The 19,464-nt window shown below is 39.7% G+C and overlaps 1 protein-coding gene across 3 annotated transcripts; it reads left to right on the top strand.

Annotated features, from left to right (window-relative positions):
* Window positions 1–159: 159 nt before the first annotated feature.
* Window positions 160–19,114, top strand: nfascb (neurofascin homolog (chicken) b). 3 transcript variants are annotated; one of them, XM_032520181.1, is made up of 29 exons: window positions 160–234; window positions 496–740; window positions 4,155–4,311; window positions 5,458–5,593; window positions 5,678–5,783; window positions 5,888–6,078; window positions 7,232–7,354; window positions 7,507–7,725; window positions 8,561–8,672; window positions 8,846–9,033; window positions 9,107–9,238; window positions 9,316–9,459; window positions 11,088–11,199; window positions 11,297–11,460; window positions 11,548–11,695; window positions 12,350–12,474; window positions 12,559–12,660; window positions 12,774–12,971; window positions 13,669–13,739; window positions 13,833–14,055; window positions 14,738–14,853; window positions 15,504–15,714; window positions 15,809–15,931; window positions 16,262–16,435; window positions 16,569–16,700; window positions 16,786–16,855; window positions 17,601–17,612; window positions 17,860–17,895; window positions 18,007–19,114. In XM_032520181.1, the coding sequence occupies exons 3-29, from the start codon at window positions 4,303–4,305 to the stop codon at window positions 18,236–18,238; spliced, it is 3,609 nt and encodes a 1,202-aa protein (XP_032376072.1). In that variant the 5' UTR covers window positions 160–234; window positions 496–740; window positions 4,155–4,302; the 3' UTR covers window positions 18,239–19,114. The 3 variants fall into 3 exon arrangements, with proteins under 3 accessions (XP_032376072.1, XP_032376074.1, XP_032376073.1); XM_032520183.1 differs by lacking the exon at window positions 4,155–4,311; XM_032520182.1 differs by lacking the exons at window positions 160–234; window positions 496–740; window positions 17,601–17,612 and having other exon boundaries at window positions 2,613–4,311.
* Window positions 19,115–19,464: the final 350 nt, after the last annotated feature.

Here is a 19,464-nt window from a genome sequence, read left to right as displayed (position 1 = left end):
CACCACATTTTGTGAACTTAATAAATAAATCACCCTGGTGTTGGCAAATGATGCAAGACTTATCAATGAAGGACAAGCCATCCAATCACTTGAATGTGACGGGTTAAACCCCCCCCCCCCTCCCCCCCATGTGTGTGTGGAAGCTATGCCCTCCCTGTCCACAATAGACTGACTTTGTTCCAGACAGAGACGCTTTGTGTGAGAGAGTCGTGCCAGCCAGAGTGAAGATACAAGGTCAGTAACCCACCCCCCATCTACCACACTGCAAATTAACAGCACACGTGGAAAAATAACAACAAATAATTAGATCTGTTAAGCAAGCTGCAGTTGATTATTGCTAAATAGAAGCTGAGTGCCACCTAAGTCTAAACCACCAACTAGTCAGTGCATGACATACTACTTGTGTTTAACTCTTTTTTTTTTTTTTTTTTTTCCATCACTGTGGGGATGACGTTATATTTATCTGAGGATTTCACAATGGATTTATTATAATAGGTTCTCAGGCCCTGTTTGCCAGGCGTGTGACCCAGCCTCGGGACTGCCGTCCTGCCACATGAGCCTTTCTTATCTCGCCTGTCACCTGCTTTACGCTGATGGAGTGACACATAACACAAAGGCCAGATGCTGCAGGGAAAGGTGAAGCTCACTGTGAAGATGAGAAGAAAGTAGGAGTCTGCTGTCACTGCAACGAGGAGAAAAGGGGGATCAGAAGCAGAGCAAAATCCCTCAAACATTTAAAGGTAAGACCCCTAACACTTTGTTTTTTCTTTGTTTAGCTAATTTTGAATATTACTTTTTGGGTATAATTACACAGTATTTTAGTACATTAACACACATACTATAGAGTTTTCCCTATCTAAAGGAGTGCTTTAGTCCTTCCAGCTGCCATTAAAGACGGTCATCATTGGTTCTCAGGGTTTTAATGATGTCATAGTCTGAGTTGAGAAGTGGGCTGGGTCTACAACTGCATCAGCAGATTTGTAGGAGAGTAAAGATTGTTCCGCTGTCACACCTGCCCTTGAGATGACTAGCATGAATTTGCATCACTTTTTATGTGGCAATGTTTCACTGACGTGACATTTGAGCACACCACATTGAGGTGGATATTTGTGGTTTTGATTGAAAGGTCAATCTGCTACTATAATCTACAAAACTACTGTAGGTTGAATTGAATTTATTTTTAGGGCTAATTGGCAAATATATCACACTAAAGTAAGATGGTAACATCAGCACGCTAGTATTTCTTTATTGTGATCATGTTAGCATGCAGATCTTAGCAATTAGCTTAAAGCACCACTGTGCCTAAGTTAGGGTGACCAGACGTCCCCCGGTTTTGTCCCTGGCTAGATCTGTCTCCAGAAATGTTCCCTGTTTTCACTGTGACTGACAGACCCCAAATTGGAATGAAAGAAAGAAAACAGTGACCAAACGGAGCCAATAGTTGCTCAAGACAGCCAGAGCAAGCGCTGCTCAGAGAAAGCGGTATTTTACAATGCTAGAATAACTGATTATTTACATGGAGTCTGGTGGGTTTAGCGAACGCACTTTTATGTTTAAAAAAAGGATCTTAATCTTTAACAGAAAGGTCGACCTCTTTAGAAATCCTTTTAATTATGTTGTCAGACACTTAGAATATTAATCTGAGTCTGTCAGTGGCAAAACAAGCACTTTTATGAACATAAACATAACTTGGACAATCATCCTATTAACTTACATTGTGGCTTGTTTCTTTGCTGCCAACTGCAGCAATCTCATTTAATGAGTCAATGTCAAAGAAAAATCTTTCCTCAACAGTTTTTATTGAAGGTCTAGTTTCCCCGTTTTGACGTTTTTTGGAGCTATATACGCTTCTGAGCTGAAAATGTCCCCGGATTTTGTCTGAGAATTCTGGTCACCTTAGCCTAATTACAGCCTCAGAGTCGCTGGCATGTCTGTAGACGTTTAGTCTTGTTACAGGATGATCATGGGGATAAAATGTTTGCTGTAGTTTACCCTTTATCTCACAGTGCTCAAGTTTGTGAGACAATGTTTTGATGACTCAAAGCCTCTTTTTGGGCTCTCCCTGACCAGCCCAGTCTCATTGCAGTTTGTGAAACGCTCACATTATTTAATCTATTGATTCGTGTACAGGCCACCTTAATGTTGTTTTCGTTTTTTGAGGTAATATATTTCAATGGGAAGCCTATTTTGTGATCACAGAACGATGACGATAGCGAGTAGTATTGAAAAGCTGAAAATCTGCGTAAGGAGGTTGGTCTGAGTGGTGGAGGGGTCAAACAACACAGGAGACCGAAGATCGCGTCCCGTGTTTTAGAGTTCCTCTCCTCGTTATTTTCTTCCTAACCACATCCGTCCCGTTGTTGGGCTGGTGTGTGGCGTTTCATTTCCGTTGCTGCGTGCAACAGAGGCTGAGGATCGTGTTCTGGCGCGAGTTGTTGTCACATCCCACGTGTGGCGTTTCATTTCCCAGTTGTTACGTCCCCCAGAGCAGCCCAGTGTCATGGCAGTTTCTGAAATGGTCACGTTCAAAAATTGTGACCTGTACAGGAATCAATAAATTAAAATAACATTATGACCATTTCACAAACTGGCATGAGACCGGGTTACCCTGACCCAGTGACGTCAAAATGCAAATGAAAGGTGCTTCGAGTCTGAACAGGCAGCTTGTGCGCTCGAACAATCCCTTCCACATGCCATCTGCTTTTACTTGAGCCCTGGGCACACGTGCCAAAAGAGCCCCGCGAGCATAGAGACCTTCTTGTCATCACTGAGCTGGCTCTGTCCGCTTCTCTGCCTCTTCACTGTGCAATCTGGTGCATGGCACTGATCGCTGCTCACTGCCAGGACTGCTTCAGTCCGATGTATAGAGGGGGAAAAGACCATTCTGAGAGCCAAGAAGCTCAACATACCACTTCTGCTTTTGTTGTCTGTGTGAGGCAAGGCAGGTTGTGTTTCACATGTGAACACAGAGTAGGGGAACAGGGCCAGAGGATGCAGAGTGTCAGTTACAGAGCTTTGAGAGTCTTAATGGTTTAAGTCCCAAGTGGTCTGACACTCTTTCCAAAATAGGATAATATAAATCCCTTATGATGAGCAATGTATTTATGAGACGTTTTACACATTCAAATCAGCTTCATCATCTAAATAGGAATCTTAGTTTAATGTTTAGTTTCATCTGTAGGTAGAGCCACCTAACCCTCCCCATCACCAAGTTATTGTTTAGCCCAGTCAGTGCTGGTTTTATACTCAGCCCTGTGTGGATGCTTGAAAGCCTACACGGGTCAGGACTCTGTCAGCAGAAGTGAGATGGCTTTTGTTTAACACAAGTACAGCTTCTCCTGCAACTTTGGCACTGTTTCTAGAAAAGAAAACTGCTGCTTCCACCCCGTAGGATTTTCTCAGCTGAATGGTAATGACCTTTTCCTCCTCTGAGAAAATATGCATTTGAATGGCTGAGTGAATATCTTACAAAACAGAGGATAAGTTCTAATTGGTTTTATGGAAATTCAGGGAAATTAAAAGAGGAGGAAGTGTGAAAGGGGAGTTTACTTTGGATTATTTCATATCACAGAAGGTCAACAGTACAGAGTAATAGTCACTTTGATCCTCTTGGAAGAATCTGTCTGGTTATCATTAAACTGAATCAAATTGATAGCGACAAAAATGTAAATGTTGCATATTTCTATCCTTTGTCAGAGCTATCGCGCTTGGAGTCATGTGAGTTTTGCACATGTAAAATTCATTCGAGAGAGACAAACATTGCTTTCATACTGTTTTCCCGATCCTCTGCAGTCAACAATAAAGCCCACATTTTGATGTCATCAAAAACCAATCAGAATGCAAATTGTTGTTTCCTTGAGAAATAGCGATATGCCCTCAGTCCAAATTATCTAAAATGCCCCAACTGTTGGTGTAATAAATCCAAACATTTGTGTATTTTCTTGAGAACATCAGTGTGTTACATTGTGTGAACAAACCTTGTGAATGTGTTTGATTAGATAGATTGTTCAGAATCATGAGAGCCGGGCCAGAACAGTGAAGTGGTGTGGGTGAGGAGTAGGTGGTGTATGGCACTCATTCATTATTCATGAGATGGGTGGGTAGAGTGGCAGTGACAGACAAACTCCATTACTGAAGTGTATCAACTCCTCTAGGGTTCTTGACCTGATATTTGAAGGACTGAGTCTTTAATTGGTATACTGCACAAACAAGAATAATTTCGGGTGAGAAAGGTCATTGGCATTATCGATGCCTCGGGGAAGCTACAGAGATGGGGAGGAGAGAACCCTGATTTGACTTTGCATGAGAGAGGTAGGTAATGACAACTTTTTGTTCTGATCCCACTAACATGGCTCGTGGTTCATAACATATTTACAGCAATAGCGTGATGAAAAGATTTTCAAGATGGTCATCTAATGAAAGCCATGTTATGAGTCTTACTACAATTTACTTTTTACAGAGCCGCACAGACATTCAGAGGGTCCATGGCAGCTGGAAACACAGTTCAATCCCATATTTTAGCTGTACTATGTAAACATTATGACAATCTCACGGGTGGAGATGTCAGTGGTGAGAATAAGTCAGTCCACTCAACCATTCTGCTTTAGTACAATTTTGAGATACTTGTACTTGAGTATTTTAATTTGATGTTACGTTAAATTTTACTTTTATTTCAGAGATTCTTTTCAGTTTTCTCCACAGCATTTACCTTTAAAGCTACTTTAGTTACTTTTCAGAATAAAGACATTGGAAAAGCTTATGAAATACAACACATTGTTATATATTGAACCCATTGTTCCCAAACTTTTTTGACCCCTTATTAATCATCTTAAGACCCCTCGGATTTATCTTGAGACCATTTGGAGGGGGCTGACCTATAGCTTGGGAACCACTAGATTAAACTACCAAACTAAATATAAAGGGGTCTTTTTTCTGCAGAAGTGGTACCTTTATGTTTGATACTTTAAGTACATTCTGATCATAATGTTATGTTTGTTTAATTCAACCCTTGTGTTGTCTTCCCGAAAATCAACACTTTTGTTGACGCTTTCTATCAATGTTTTTAACTTTTTCTTACGTTTTTGTCCTTTTTTTCAACAGTTTTGACACTTTTTTTTCAATGTTTGTCACTTTTTTTGACGTTTTCAACACTACGTAACACTAACTTATTAACTTTAGTTTTACAGTTATTTTTGGAACTTATGATTAACCTCATTTATAGGAAATTATGTTTGAGTTAGAAAAGCAGAAATTAGGAATTATTAAGACTAAAATTAAAGGAATGTATGTTGATGGATAATCACAGACTGGAATGTCAATTTTTACTCAATACTATTTCAAAACCACTTCAATTTTTTTTTCAAATGTAATTTGTTATGGATTTTATCTGTGTGTGTATATATATATGTATTACTGTATAAGTAAATAACTGTAAATACTTCTGTCTTTTAATGACAGAACGGAAGAGTTGGTAAAGAAAAGAGTCGCTTGGTTCCATGCACTGTGAAGATGGGACCACTGCTCGAACCAGCGCTGCTGCTGCTGCTGCTGCTTTTATGGCCGAGTGTTTGGGCTTTCGACATCCCTCTGGAAAGTGAGTCAGTAACTGTACTTGCATGTTTAACATTTGTGATATGCATTGTCTTACCATATAAGTTTCTAATGTCTCTTCCTGCAGTCAGGCAGCCCCCAACCATCATAAAGCAGTCAATGAAGGAGCATATTGTTGACCCCAAAGACACCATGGTCATCGAATGTGAAGCCAAGGGAAACCCTCATCCTATGTAAGAGCTGACGTAGCCCAGTGAACAGCTTTGTGAAAGACCTCATTGTCTACAAACCACCTCACTGCTTTTTTTTTTCTGTCTTTCTCTACACTTTCATAAAGTTTCTCATGGAGGCGTAATGGGAAGTATTTCAACGTGGCACGTGATGCTCAAGCTTCAATGCGCAGACGCTCAGGGACGCTGGACATCTACGCCTGGAACAATCCAGAACAATATGAGGCAGAGTATCAGTGCATTGCATCCAATGAGTATGGATCTGCTTACTCCCACAAGATCAGACTACGGCTATACAGTAAGATCAGTATTGGGACTTTCAGAGAATCCACTATTTGTTTAAATCCAACACCACTGACACACCACTGACTCACTGCAGTGACATCAGTGTGTGCAGTGACACACTGGGACATGTGGACTTTACTTTAGAATTAAATGCCACTAACAAACTAAACAACATTTTCTATACAATATTTAGAATAGTAGATCTGCAACACATACAGTGGGGCTCAAAGGATTGGGCACCCCAGGTAAAAAAATGTATTACTGTGCATTAAGAAGCCAAGAAAAGATGTAAATTATGTAAAAAAATCTAACTTTTTGTGACATATTATACGAATGTCTAATCTGTCATTTGATGCCTTTTGGAGATTTTTCTTTATGCACATTAATACAAATTTTTACCTAGGATGCCCAGACTTTTGAGCCCCACTGTAAATGTTTATGTTATATGTGATTGTTTTGCTCAATGCCTACATTACATAAATTGGACTGTGTAAGAAAATTCAGCAGCATTAATCTTTACTGTATATTGAATATTATCTAAAAATGCCAGAAGAATCATACAAAAAACAACGGCAACAAAAATACTTAGAAACTATGAGTATAAGGCTGGCTATATTTTGTATTCTTGGAATTGGTAATTCATCACATAAAAAACAACAACAATGCATCAGTCTGTCCCTCAGCACTTCCAAACATCCCTAACCTGTCCTTAGTACTCAGCCCATTTGAGTGCTACAAGCCCCTTTGTTCCTACCGAAGATGTAAACCTTTAAAAATATATCCTTTCGTTTTTAAAAAAGGCTAAATGTGAATAGATCAGATTTGATGCTAGTGACAGCAGGAGGGTGGTTTATTTGGGCCTGACTCAAAATAAACAGTGCTCATGTTCATCTTCATGAAGGGACATGTCTACCAGTGCAACAGAGAGGCTTATTGATTAGTTTTTGATAGTGTTTGGACAACAATGGAGCTCTATATGGCACAGAATAAACTAGGATCTAACTAGGATCAGTTATTTGCTTCTTTTGGAGTATCACCAGACCGGTCCAATCATACTTATATACTTATATCTGGTAGTTTATTAGCTCAGTAATCAGTATTTTAGTATTACAGCAAAACTAGCTTTGCTGCTCTGTAGAGACAAGTAAACCTCTGTGTTTGTGTAGGAGCTCCTGTGTGGCCAAGGGAGGTTCTGGAGCCCGTGGTGGTCAGCGCTGGCTTGCCTCTGGTCCTGTCCTGTGACCCGCCACCAGGCCCGCCAAAACCTGAAATCTACTGGATGTCCAGCTGTAAGTGGCTCTCTAGAATTACATCTCAAAATGTTTGGATCAACAAACAGGCATCGTAATAATCTGCTAAACAAGCTTTCAATCATTCTTACTATAAAAAAAGCATCTCTTGTGAGCTGACTTTATTTTTTTCACACCGTGTTTTAATCAAGGCTCGTATGCGAGACCTTTCAACTGGCCCATTCAGACAGCTTTCCCCACCATGCAGCCTGTGCGTCAGGACCGCAGGATATCCATGGGAGTAAACGGAGATCTGTACTTCTCTAACGTCCTGTTCAACGATTCTGCTGCTGATTACTGCTGTAATGCCCGCTTCCCCTACAAGAATGTCATCCAACAGAAGATGCCCGTGGTTGTTAAAGTGCTTACGAGTGAGTATGATTGTGTGTTCACACTCACAGGGTCTAGTTTTTAGCCATAACTGATTGTTTTGGTTCACATCTAATTATTTGACATACGTTTTCAGGTATTTACACTGGTAACCTGCATGCTGCATGGGTAAATGTCAGACATGGGCCTGACCTAAAAACATAGAAAATTACATAATGCAATGGATGTAAAGGAAACATATAATAGGGGTTGGATATCCGGATCTATGGCTGGAGGATCGGCCGGGGTCTACGTCACAAAAGATTACTCCAAGCAAAACACATTGGATGATATTTGATTTTATGTAGATTTTTTTCTTATGTACACTTTGCCCAAAACATATTGGAAAATATTACCAGTGTAGTTTCCTGTTGACATTTTCGTACTGCATCTCTGATTTCTGCCAAAAAAACATTAATTGGGAACAAAATAATAATTGTTTTATTATAGCTGTGGACACATACTATGAGTATTACAATTTGGACGGCTGTTTACACATGACATGTTGTCAAAATATACTTTTGCACAATCTGTTCTGTTAATTAACTTCACTTTTTCTTACCAAAATTACACTAATAACAATACTTTATAATGTATTTTTCTACTAACTCCCTGTAATTTTGTTGCTATTGTACCTATAAACTGGACCATTTGGTTTTTATTTCAGACTATACTCTAAAAAGACTCCTCGTTTGCTCCAACTAAACTTACTAATTGTGGTGAGTGTGTGCTCTGCTTCAGCTGTCCTGTCTTTTTTTCTGAGTTAACTGGATTCATGGTCAGACTGGGTTTGTGACTAGGGTGTTGTGGTGTTGCGTTGTGGTGTTTTCTCTGCAGCTCGTACAGTGTCCGAGGCTGCCCCCACCTGGCTGTCTCCCACAGGCTCGTCCAGCTCCATTCTCGTCCTGCAAGGGGAAGAACTGCTCCTGGAGTGTATCGCTGCAGGGATGTGAGTATCAACTCAAGATCACAAGATATACTCTAACTGTAGGTAATGTGTTATAGAATATTTAATGCTACAGTTTCAAAATGTTATCTGTCCGTATGTTTTCTGTTCTGTATAATTTTGGCTTTTATTTCATGAAAGTCGTCCTGTGTAAAGCCTTATTTATCATCATCAAGGCCAACTCCTCGCATAACCTGGACCAAGGATGGTGACGACCTCGTGGTGACGCCGCGGATGAAAGTAAAGAACTTCAGCAAGATGATTCAAATCCCAAAGGCATCTTTTGATGATGTGGGTGAATACACTTGCACTGCTACCAATAATATTGGATACATTGAGCACACGATAACCGTCAGGGTCAAAGGTAAGAGACACTTTCAGAAATCGGTGTTACTGCACAACAGTGTTAAAACAGTAAACATACTTGTATTTGACAGCGGCTCCTTTTTGGCTGGAGAAACCCACTAATCTGGTCTTGGCCCCGGAGGAAAATGGACGCCTGGTGTGTCGTTCTGATGGGGCTCCTCGTCCCACTATCAGCTGGTTTATCAACGGGGAGCCAATTGAAAGTATGTTATATGAGATCATAGTTATTAGCTGTAAAAGTAAATCTAAATAACTTTATTTGTTTCTTTTTTTTTACCAGCTGCAACACCGCAGCCTAACAGACAGGTGGCAGGAGACACACTGACTCTACGCAGTGTGACTGCTGAAAACACCGCTGTCTACCAGTGCAATGCTTCAAATCAGTATGGCTACTTAATGGCCAATGCTTTTGTCAACGTGCTACGTAAGTTACCACTCTGTCGTCCAATGTTGTCCATGACATTTCTAGTGTAAAACATTGTTTCCGATTTTGAATGGTTTGCCGAGGTGACACCAAGTTGAAAAAATTTAAATAATACTCATGGGGTATATTTCAAGCATTCTTCACATTTTAGTCTATTCACAACTCAAATAATTTTTCAATGTCAGGGCACATCTAAAAGTTGCTTATACAAATGAAGTAGTAGGACATTATTTAAATGTTTTGAAATGGTATTTTAAAATAAATGTTGGAATCCCTATACTGTATATTGATATGAAAACAAAAATTGCATGCAAATACAATATAAGAGCATTTAGAAATGTTGTGTGCCTGGTACTAAGTTTAAAAACTGCTGCTGTTAAACATGAAATGCCATGTAATCAAATACATCAAATACACAAAAAGATGGCTAATCCATGCTTTATTTCTGTAATAACATTAAATAGGTAAAAAAGTTAAAAACAAAACAAAAACTAGCTTTTAATTATTATAAATGTAACTCTCACAAACAGTGTGCATGAAGTTTGATCAGATTTGAGTGACTGGTTTCTCATACAAATGTTGCTAAATTCTCATTGGTGCACTTTAACAATAATAAAGAACACAGACAACACTAGACATACAGATCAAATTTCCCATGTAAAAAAGTGTAACTCCGGCAGAAATGAATGTGTTTATGTAGCACTTTATCATTCATAGTAAGAGGCTAATTGAGAAAATCCTTTTTTAGGGCCTTTAGAGAAAACAGTTACCCTGTAACACTGAACTGTTGATAGTGATTTCCTGTAAATATTAATGGAGAATTTTGTTTGAATTTTGAGAACTTTGTTCAACGCATCTGGTTTTAAATTGAGCCAGGCTTCTTCCCTCATCCCTAATGCATGTTATTTTAGTCTTAGTCAGCGTTTTTGGACATTGGTGCTGTCTCGTCATCGTCTCGTCTTCACCATGGGAAAAAAAGGTTGTTGACGAACATATTTAGTCTCGTCTGACATCTTAACACTATTTGATTGGTCAACTCATACAATCCAATATTCCAAAATGTATTTTTTCCACATTTGTTGTCCGTTGTTATGTTTTTAGTAATGACTAAGTAAAACCAGGCTGTAACCTGACACCACAGTGGAGCCAGGTGACCTGCAGTTCAAGAGTTCAAGAGTTATCGCAGGAAACTAAGCAACAGGGCTCTTGAACTTTTGACCTGCTGCAGCCGGCAGTTCTGCTCTCCTGGCTCCATGTGTAGTAGACAACTCAGGTCCAGGGGAAAAAAAGAAATTATTTCATAATAAAACCGTAATAAAATGAATCAGAAAGTCAGTTTTATTGCCGTGCAGGTTTTACACACCCAAGCCATTTGTCTCAAATGTATACACAATATAAATGTAAATGACAAATTGTAAATATTTACAATATACACAGTGCAATAATCAAGAGAAATAGTATAAAATAGAAATAGTTGGCAGTAGAAAATGTGTAAAGATATATCTGTTTTAAATTGGAAGAGGTGTACCATTTTGAGCAGGAGTGTCCAAACTATTGACCAAGGGGTGAGCAAAGGTTCACAGTATAAAGTACATCATTATTATTATTAACTCTCAGTGTTTCTCTAGATGCAACGCCACGTATCTTTGGGCCCAGAAATGAACTCATCAAGGTGACAGAGGGCAGTCGTTGCTTCTTAGACTGTCGCTACTTTGGTTCCCCCGTGCCTGAATTGCGATGGTGAGAACATGCTGTTTGACAATATAATCCTGTGTTAAGACATTAGCTCACAGTGTGTGTGTGTGTGTGTGTGTGTGTGTGTGTGTTGCCCACACAGGTCCAAATATGGACAAGGGAATCTGGAAGGAAATCGTTTTAAGATCCACAGTAACGGGACCCTGGAGATCAAACACATACGGATAGATGACCAGGGAATCTACCTGTGTGTTGTCAGCAACATTGCAGGAAGAGAAGAAAGTCAAGTCCGAGTAGAAGTAAAAGGTGAGGGCAGCACTGTTTCTTACTAAAAATATTTAGCTTTTTACTTTTTGATTCTGTGATCCATCATACATTTTCATCCACTCTTAGAGCCCACTTTAATTGTCACAAGACCACAGAGTATGAAAGTCATCCGTGGAAGTGATGTGCGCTTTGAGTGTGGTGTAAAAGCAGATGTCACTACTCCTGTCACAACCACCTGGATGAAAGACAAAAAATATGTCACTTTGGGCTGGAGGTACAGTATATCTTTTTATGAATGAGTTCTACACAGATATACACTATACAATTACACTAGAGCTGGGCAATATCAATATTATATTGATATTGTGATATGAGACTAGTTATTGTCTTAGATTTGGGAAATATGGATATTGTAAATGGCTTTTCCTGGTTTTAAAGGCTGCATTAGAGTAAAGGGATGTACTGTTCTGTGTTACCAGACACAGTTGAGCTGCTGCTCTACCCGGTGCGTTCCATTAAGATGCTAAAGGGGGATTTTTGCGTCGGTGTCAGATGTTGAGAGACACTGACAGTATTTCACAAGTTGCTTTGTCAGCCTTTGCAATCCTGAGTTAGGGGGGGCGCAGTCCTTTTTGGCATTGATTCATATTGAGCCTGCTGAGATGTGAGTGCACCCCCCTAAGTCAAGATTGCAAAGTCAGACAATTACCCAATTTGCTATACTTGCACGTCATGACCTCTTTTAAAAGGCCTGAAAGGTTTGTCTTGCGAGAAAAATACGACTTTGCTGTCATTTACGATCAACAAATGAAAAGATTAACGGCTTCAGAAACATTTAAAAGTTAAATATGTTCATTTTAAAAGTTTTTGTTCAGCGTGAACAAATGAGAACTTTGATCACACTAGTTTTACCTGCTTATATCCTCAGACTCTCTCTGGATGAATCAAATCTGATTATCACTAATGTAAACAGAGGCGATGAGGGCAATTATACCTGTGTCATCAAGAGTGAACTGGACCAGAAATCTGCCTCAGCACGCCTAATGGTGATGGGTATGACGTGTTTAAAATAAATGAGATTTCATCAACCATAGAATATGTTTAGCTTTTTAATTGCTCATGTATGACTGTGTGTAGACCGTCCAGATCCTCCCACTAAGTTGGAGTTGTCAGATCCATATGAACGCAGTGTAAGACTCAGTTGGGTCCCTGGAGACAGCAACCACAATCCTATAACAGGTAAGAGCGATGAATTAAATAAATTCACAAAAATAAGAACAGTTATTGTTTTTATGTAATTCTTGATGTATTTACATTTTGGCTGTATTTCTCCATTTATTGCTCTGTTACAGAGTACATAGTGCAGTATGATGATGATGACTGGTTGCCTGGGAAGTGGCGAAACCTTTCAAGCTACCCAGGGGACCTCAACTCAGTCATTCTGCACCTTACACCCTTCACCTACTATGAGTTTCGGGTTATCGCTGTCAATGCAATCGGAATGAGTCGCCCTAGTCGCCCATCTACGCGCTTCCAGAGCAGTGGTGCACGTGGGTTTGATACTCCTGAAATACACACTTGTTTTTGGAGACTGATTTTATGTTAGCAAGCAGCCATTTGTGTAGCACATCTTTAAGGAATGATTCAACATTTGGTGAAATATTGTTTCCCCGTGTAGTTTAGATGAAAGGAACAATACCACTCTTATGTCTGTTATCAAAATATGAAGCCGTCAGCCAGGGGACAGTTAGCTTAGCATAAAGACGGGAAGCAGCTAGCTTGGCTCCAGTTTTTGTGCTTAGGTATGCTAACTTCTCCTGACTGTAGCTACATATTTAACTGATGAACTATGTTGAGGGTGGTATCAAATCTTCCTAAGGCAGCACAGCGGCTCAGTGGTTATCTGAGGCCTCACAGCAAGTAGGCACTGTAGGGTTTGATCCCCGGTCCAAGCAGGGCCTTTCTGTTAGGAGTTTGCATGTTCTTCCCATGTTTGCGCGGGTTTCATCCTGCTGCTCCGGTTTCCTCCGTCCAAGACATGCATTCTAGGTTACTAGAACTACAGTTGAAGATTTGCCGGCTGGCTAACACTGGCACATTTACAGAAATGTTGAATAATGTGTATTGTCTTTTATATTTAATTAAATCCAACTGTTGGGCAAATAAAGCGAATAAGCAGATTTCCTGAAATGCTGAAGTATTTCGTTAAAGCCTATGATCTTACACTGAATTTATTTTCTATCACAGCTCCAGATGTCATCCCAAAGAACGTAAAGGGTGTGGGTACATGGAGGAATAACATGGAAATCAGCTGGGAGGTAATGAACCCATTTAAAACTGTAATACTTTCATATTTATTTTGACCGGCATGTACAACATCATATTTTCCTTCAAACTCTGGTCGCTTTCAGCCTCTGACCTACAGAGAGTGGAATGGGCCCCACCTGAAGTATCTGGTGTGGTGGAGAAGAAGAGAATCCAGAGAGGAGTGGAAGAATGCAACCACTAAATGGGCGAGATACTACATCTACGATGCAGATACCTTCACTCCATATGACATCAAAGTCCAGGCTGTCAACGACTTTGGGCTGGGTCCAGAGTCTCCTGTTATCATTGGTTACTCTGGGGAAGACCGTAAGTACCTAAATCCTCTATATCATAATACAGAGGGTATGTAGAGTAATGAAGGAAGGAAATGCATTTAATGCATTTAGCATTTGGCACAATGTTTTTGTTAATTTCCGATATGACAGGCAATCTTTTAGTTACATCATCTCATTGTGTCTTTTTCTGCAGTTCAATGGCACCCATCTTTTTTTATCTGGAAAACATGGTCTGCGTCTCCAAAGTTTAAAGACAAAAAAAAAAAATCTAACCCAATTGTTTGATTTTTATGTCTCGTTTTCCTATTATTATATACCATAATAAGGTAAATATTTTCTTAAAGGGTGACATGTTTATCCACAACAATATACATATTTTCTAACAATCATTACATTAATTCAGATGACAAATAGTAAGTTACAAATGAGTCAGAATGGGCAGGAAGGATTGTCCCAAGCACACAAAATGTGTTGCAATTTAGGATAAGATAACGACTTTCTTCAGAGTTATCACAGAATGGAATGTGGAATGTCACAACAACAGTTCTGCTGTAAACTAAATCTTAATCAACAGATAAATACAACCCCTTCCTGTTCTGAACATACCTCTTCTTGTTTTTAGTGTACTGTTACTTGGGACCAAGTTGTCCTTCTTATTACTTCTCTTTGTGTTCAATGATAAGCAAAGGAAAGGGCATCTCTGTTTTCCTCAGGTCCCTTAACTGCACCCCTGAACCTGAGAGTGTCCGATATCGAGAGCACCCAGGTGACTTTGCACTGGGACTCTGTAACACGTGGCTCTATGATGGGATCACTGAAAGAATACAAGGTCTGTCGCTTGTGAATTTAATATACGCTCCCTACTATTTGTCTTCATTAGTAGTATGTTAAAATATTGGCCATGAGTTGTGTAGCATTTGACTATTTATTTGAAAGTTATTACTTCCAATATTGCCTTGATATTCTAATATTAATGTAATATTTAATATGTATAATATTTAATATATTGCATTTGCAAAACAGCCAATAAGGTCGCTGTCTCTCTCTGAAATGACCTGTGATTGGACAAATTCTCCCGTCACAGGCTAGATTTTCAAAGCCTGAAAACACAGCCAAGAGGAGATGCAGGAGTCTAGTTTTCTCTCGGATCATTTAAATTATAATATGCTAAAAAATTATTATGGAATTTTTTCCCAACAATGTCAGGAACCAATCGCCTACTACAAGCATTGATCTTAGTTAGACCATACTGCATTAGGCATGTTTTTTAATGATTTGTTTTTCTTGAAGGTTAGGGAGATGTTCTCAGTTGGACTGGTTATCTGTCTGCCTCGCCTAATGTTGAAGGGCCCATCAAATATTTTATAAAACGCTTCGTCTTTCTTCTTTGCTATGTTCATTTATGCAGGCACCTTTTCTTGAAAAATAGTTTCCAAAAATAATAACACAGTGCTGGGTGTGTTGCTTCTCATCTCTCAGGCCTACTACTGGAGGGACAGCAGCCAGCTCAGGTGGCTGAGGGTCAACAGAGGGATGAAGTCCAAATCCTTCCCAGACAATGATCCAGAGCCCTCTGGGGTTCTCACTGGGCTCATCCCCTATAGCAACTACAAGCTGTATCTAGTGGTGGCGAACAATCGATATGAAGGGCCGCCCAGTAATAATATACACTTCTCAACGCCTGAAGGAGGTTGGAGGTCTACCAAGCACAAGCAAATCACAAATTAGCCTAATGATTGTTTCCAAAGGTTATGTGTTATTTCCTGCTGTGTTTTTGTCTGTAGTACCATCTGCTCCAACATCCTTCAGGATCCAACAGCGACATCTGGACAGTATTTATGTTGACTGGGACCTGCCAGCAGAACCCAACGGTATCATTACTGGATATTCCCTCAAGTACCAAACAGGTACCCCAACCCAACATCTAAAATACGTCATAATATGTTATTCTGCAGTCCCCCTAGGAGACTAGGCTACTCTTTAATAACTGAAAGGAATTTCACTAAATCTGACAAAAATATCCACATGACACTTAAAACCACATCTCGGTAGCACATAATAGCACACTTAAATATGCACTCAAAGACCAAAATACCACTGAAGTATGTTCTCAAAAGGTTAATGAACACTTTTATAGAAATTCTCTGGGCAGGTAAGCTACTTACCAGCTCAACTGTGTGCACTCTACCGGCATCAAGTGGCCTGCTAACACAAAGGAGCTTCCACTCTCCCCACAGTGAATGCCACCAGGGGTGAGGAGCTGCGGGTAGAAGAGTTAACTCCAAATATAACAAGTTTCTCACTCCGGCGATACGACCGCTACACTCGATACAGATTCTACGTGGCGGCGAGAACTCGGATCGGGATAGGGGAATGGCATATGGAGGAGTCACCCCACTACACCACTGAAAGTAATTTACTACTTCCCCCATGCATCAACACATATGGTGGTCAACTAAATAAAGACTTTGAAGGGCTGAGTGCATGGTGAGTTTGTTGATGTGGGTACTTACATGTGTGTACACCCGCTTATTTGTCTTTCAGCGTATGCTCAGGACCAAGTGGACATCTCCACTCAGGGCTGGTTCATCGGGATTATGTGTGCTGTGGCTCTGATCGTGCTCATCCTACTCATAGTCTGTTTCATCAAAAGGAGCCGAGGGGGGAAATACCCAGGTACAGTGGTGATTCCTCATACTCTGTGATGTCCAATAGCACCACACTGTATCTCTTATTACAGCGTAGCTTGTTCCAATTTCAGTTCGGGAAAAAAAAGACATTTCATTGGAGCCAGTGGATGACAAAGATCAGGATGGAACATTTGACTACAGGTGAGCATTACAGCGGACAGCTGGTGGAAAATAAACATTAATGACATGGTAATAATACTGAATAGATCATTTCCCATAACACTGTACAGTACTATCATTATTGATAATTATAACAGCTGTGTATTTACAACCATTTGCTCTGTAGCTGTGCATTTACTTTCTGTTCCAATGCTTGCATTTGGGGAAAAAATAATTGGTCTGTGTAAATTATTACTTCATTGTTTGGTGAATTAAAGCTGCCCTGTTGAGTTATCTTTTAAACAGCTAGCATCCAGTACGTGCTTAGTGTATTCTTGAGGCCTGACAAACATATTAAGTCTATTTCCTTACTTTATCCATGTTTGCTGGATGACAGTCTTCTTAACTGATTTTTTTGGCTTTTTTGGTGCATTGCCATGTGTGCGCTTTACCACCGCCAACTGTCGATTAGTGGAATAGCAGGACACCGGTGGAAGGGAGGTTTATCACGTGACGTCACATGCCCGTTTGTTTACAATAAAAACAAAATGGGGACCCTCTCATAAAAAACATTGCTTTACTAGTGGTCGAAAACTCCACAGGGTGCCTTTACTTTGATAAAATCTTAGCACAATACTGCACAGGTACAAATCAAATCTGGTTACAGTATTTATCGCCTTATTTATGATAACTCATGCTTATATTATTTTCTGTTTCTTCTATTTACCTTTCTATCTAAACCTTTATTCCCCCCAAATCCTATTCTTTTCCCATTGAACCACTCAAGGTCTCTTGAAAGGTATGAAAATACTAAATATTGACATTCAAACTGTACAACCCTGCATGGATTGTTATTTATTGATTTGTGTATACAGTGTGTAAGCATTTGGAGCTACATATAAATAGTATATCCATGACAAAATATCCATGACAAAATACTGGGACTGTCACAAGCATTTTATGAGTGGATGATCAATGAATTGGGCTAGAATTATCTATCCTGTCATACTTCTGATGGTCTCATTTAAACTCTCTTCATATTTTAGGATAACCCGTGTCTCCACTCTGCCTTACCCCCGACGGTACGTACATTTACATTGAAATGATACATCAGGTAGAGTTTTATCATCCACCCTTTCTTTCTTTTAGTTGTGACATAATGCACCATTTTTTTGTGTTGCCATATTTTGTAGAGACGAGGAAAGAGGGCTTCAAAGAAGCCAGCCGTCTATGGAGGCAATGATAAAGCGATCAGACAGTGACGACAGTCTAGTGGACTATGGTGAAGGAGGCGAGATACCGTTCAACGAGGACGGCTCGTTCATCGGCCAGTACACAGGAACCAGGAGAGATGTCAGGGAGTTGGACTTTGGTGGAAGTCTGGAGCTGCACTCTCCCATGAATACCATCTACTCCCTAGCGTAAAAATCAAAAGTCAAACTGACTTCTTATTTATAATATGACTTTACCGTGCTTGTACCCTTCACCTTGAAATAAGAACTCGTGGTGCTTGTGGTTTGTCTGCTGGAGCCTGGGGTGCTGTTAACCCCTGTGTCCTTGCAGACAATGCAACATTCATTGCATTTAAAGAAGAACATGGTTGAAGAGTTTGGACAATACTAGAGCTGAGAATCCTAAGCAAGTTTTACCTTTTGTGTTTCATATGGCATTTCCTGTAAATGAAAATGCTGCATGTTTGTGCGCATGCATGCACATGAGTCCATGTTCAGTTATCCTGCCAATGCAGAGACACGAGCTGTAGAGGAGACAGAAGTGGATCAGTTTATCATGTTGATAAAAGCAGTTTCAAGTACCAACTTAACTACTCCAATATAGATTTTTCTTTCCGCTTATTTCAATAATGAGAGTTATTATTTTTGTGTTGGCTGTTTGAAATAATGGCAGCATACCATAGATCAAGGAAGCTACAATGTACTCTTTGCTTCATACGCTAGTCTTTATGGTGCAGTGTGAGAGTATACAAGTCTTGTTGGTGCTAGGTGAAGGATAATAAAATATCTCCAGGGACTAATGGTTCAGCTGCACGGTTCAGTTGGAGAAATATGCTCTGCAAGGTCATACCAGTTGGGAATCATCAAACAGCCATAAACCAGCTCTAAAATCAGAAGTTGCTCATGTTTCTCTATGCCCTCGCTTAACTGTCTCCCCATTTATCTCTCTATGGAGATGGATAGAAATCATTAATCTTAATCTAACGGTTTTAGTTTATTTGATCCCTAACATCATCTGTGTATAATCACAGTTATGTCTAAATGTAAATAAAGTGAAAATATGTATTTCTACTATGTTTGATATGACTCTCAATGTTAAATTCAACTGCTTTGTTTCCTTGATTTAAAACAGTAGTTTATTATTCTTTGACTATACCTCTTAGAATTAGTTTTGAACTGTGTTGAAGCATCAGGGCAATTTAATCAATGCATTTGTATAATAGAATTGTGTACCTAATTTACATATATTGTTTTTTTTTTTGCAGAAAGTTAGATCAGAAGGTCAATACAAATAGCCTACATGTCACCACTTTATAAAGGTTTCTCCAGCAGCCGGCTAACTTAGCTTAGCACAAAGAATGTAAACCGGGGAAACAGCTGACTGTCCAAAGTTAACAGACACCAGCTACCACCTAAAGC

This window comes from Etheostoma spectabile, chromosome 7, assembly GCF_008692095.1.
Source record: "Etheostoma spectabile isolate EspeVRDwgs_2016 chromosome 7, UIUC_Espe_1.0, whole genome shotgun sequence".
NCBI classification, from domain to species: domain Eukaryota; kingdom Metazoa; phylum Chordata; class Actinopteri; order Perciformes; family Percidae; genus Etheostoma; species Etheostoma spectabile.
This window is presented reverse-complemented; position numbering and strand designations above follow the sequence as displayed.

Coding starts and splice junctions, on each gene's coding strand:
- nfascb (XM_032520181.1), top strand. Junction 14,056..14,737: donor TGGTTACTCTGGGGAAGACC/GTAAGTACCTAA, acceptor TGTTTTCCTCAG/GTCCCTTAACTGCACCCCTG. Junction 15,715..15,808: donor CTTCTCAACGCCTGAAGGAG/GTTGGAGGTCTA, acceptor TTTTGTCTGTAG/TACCATCTGCTCCAACATCC.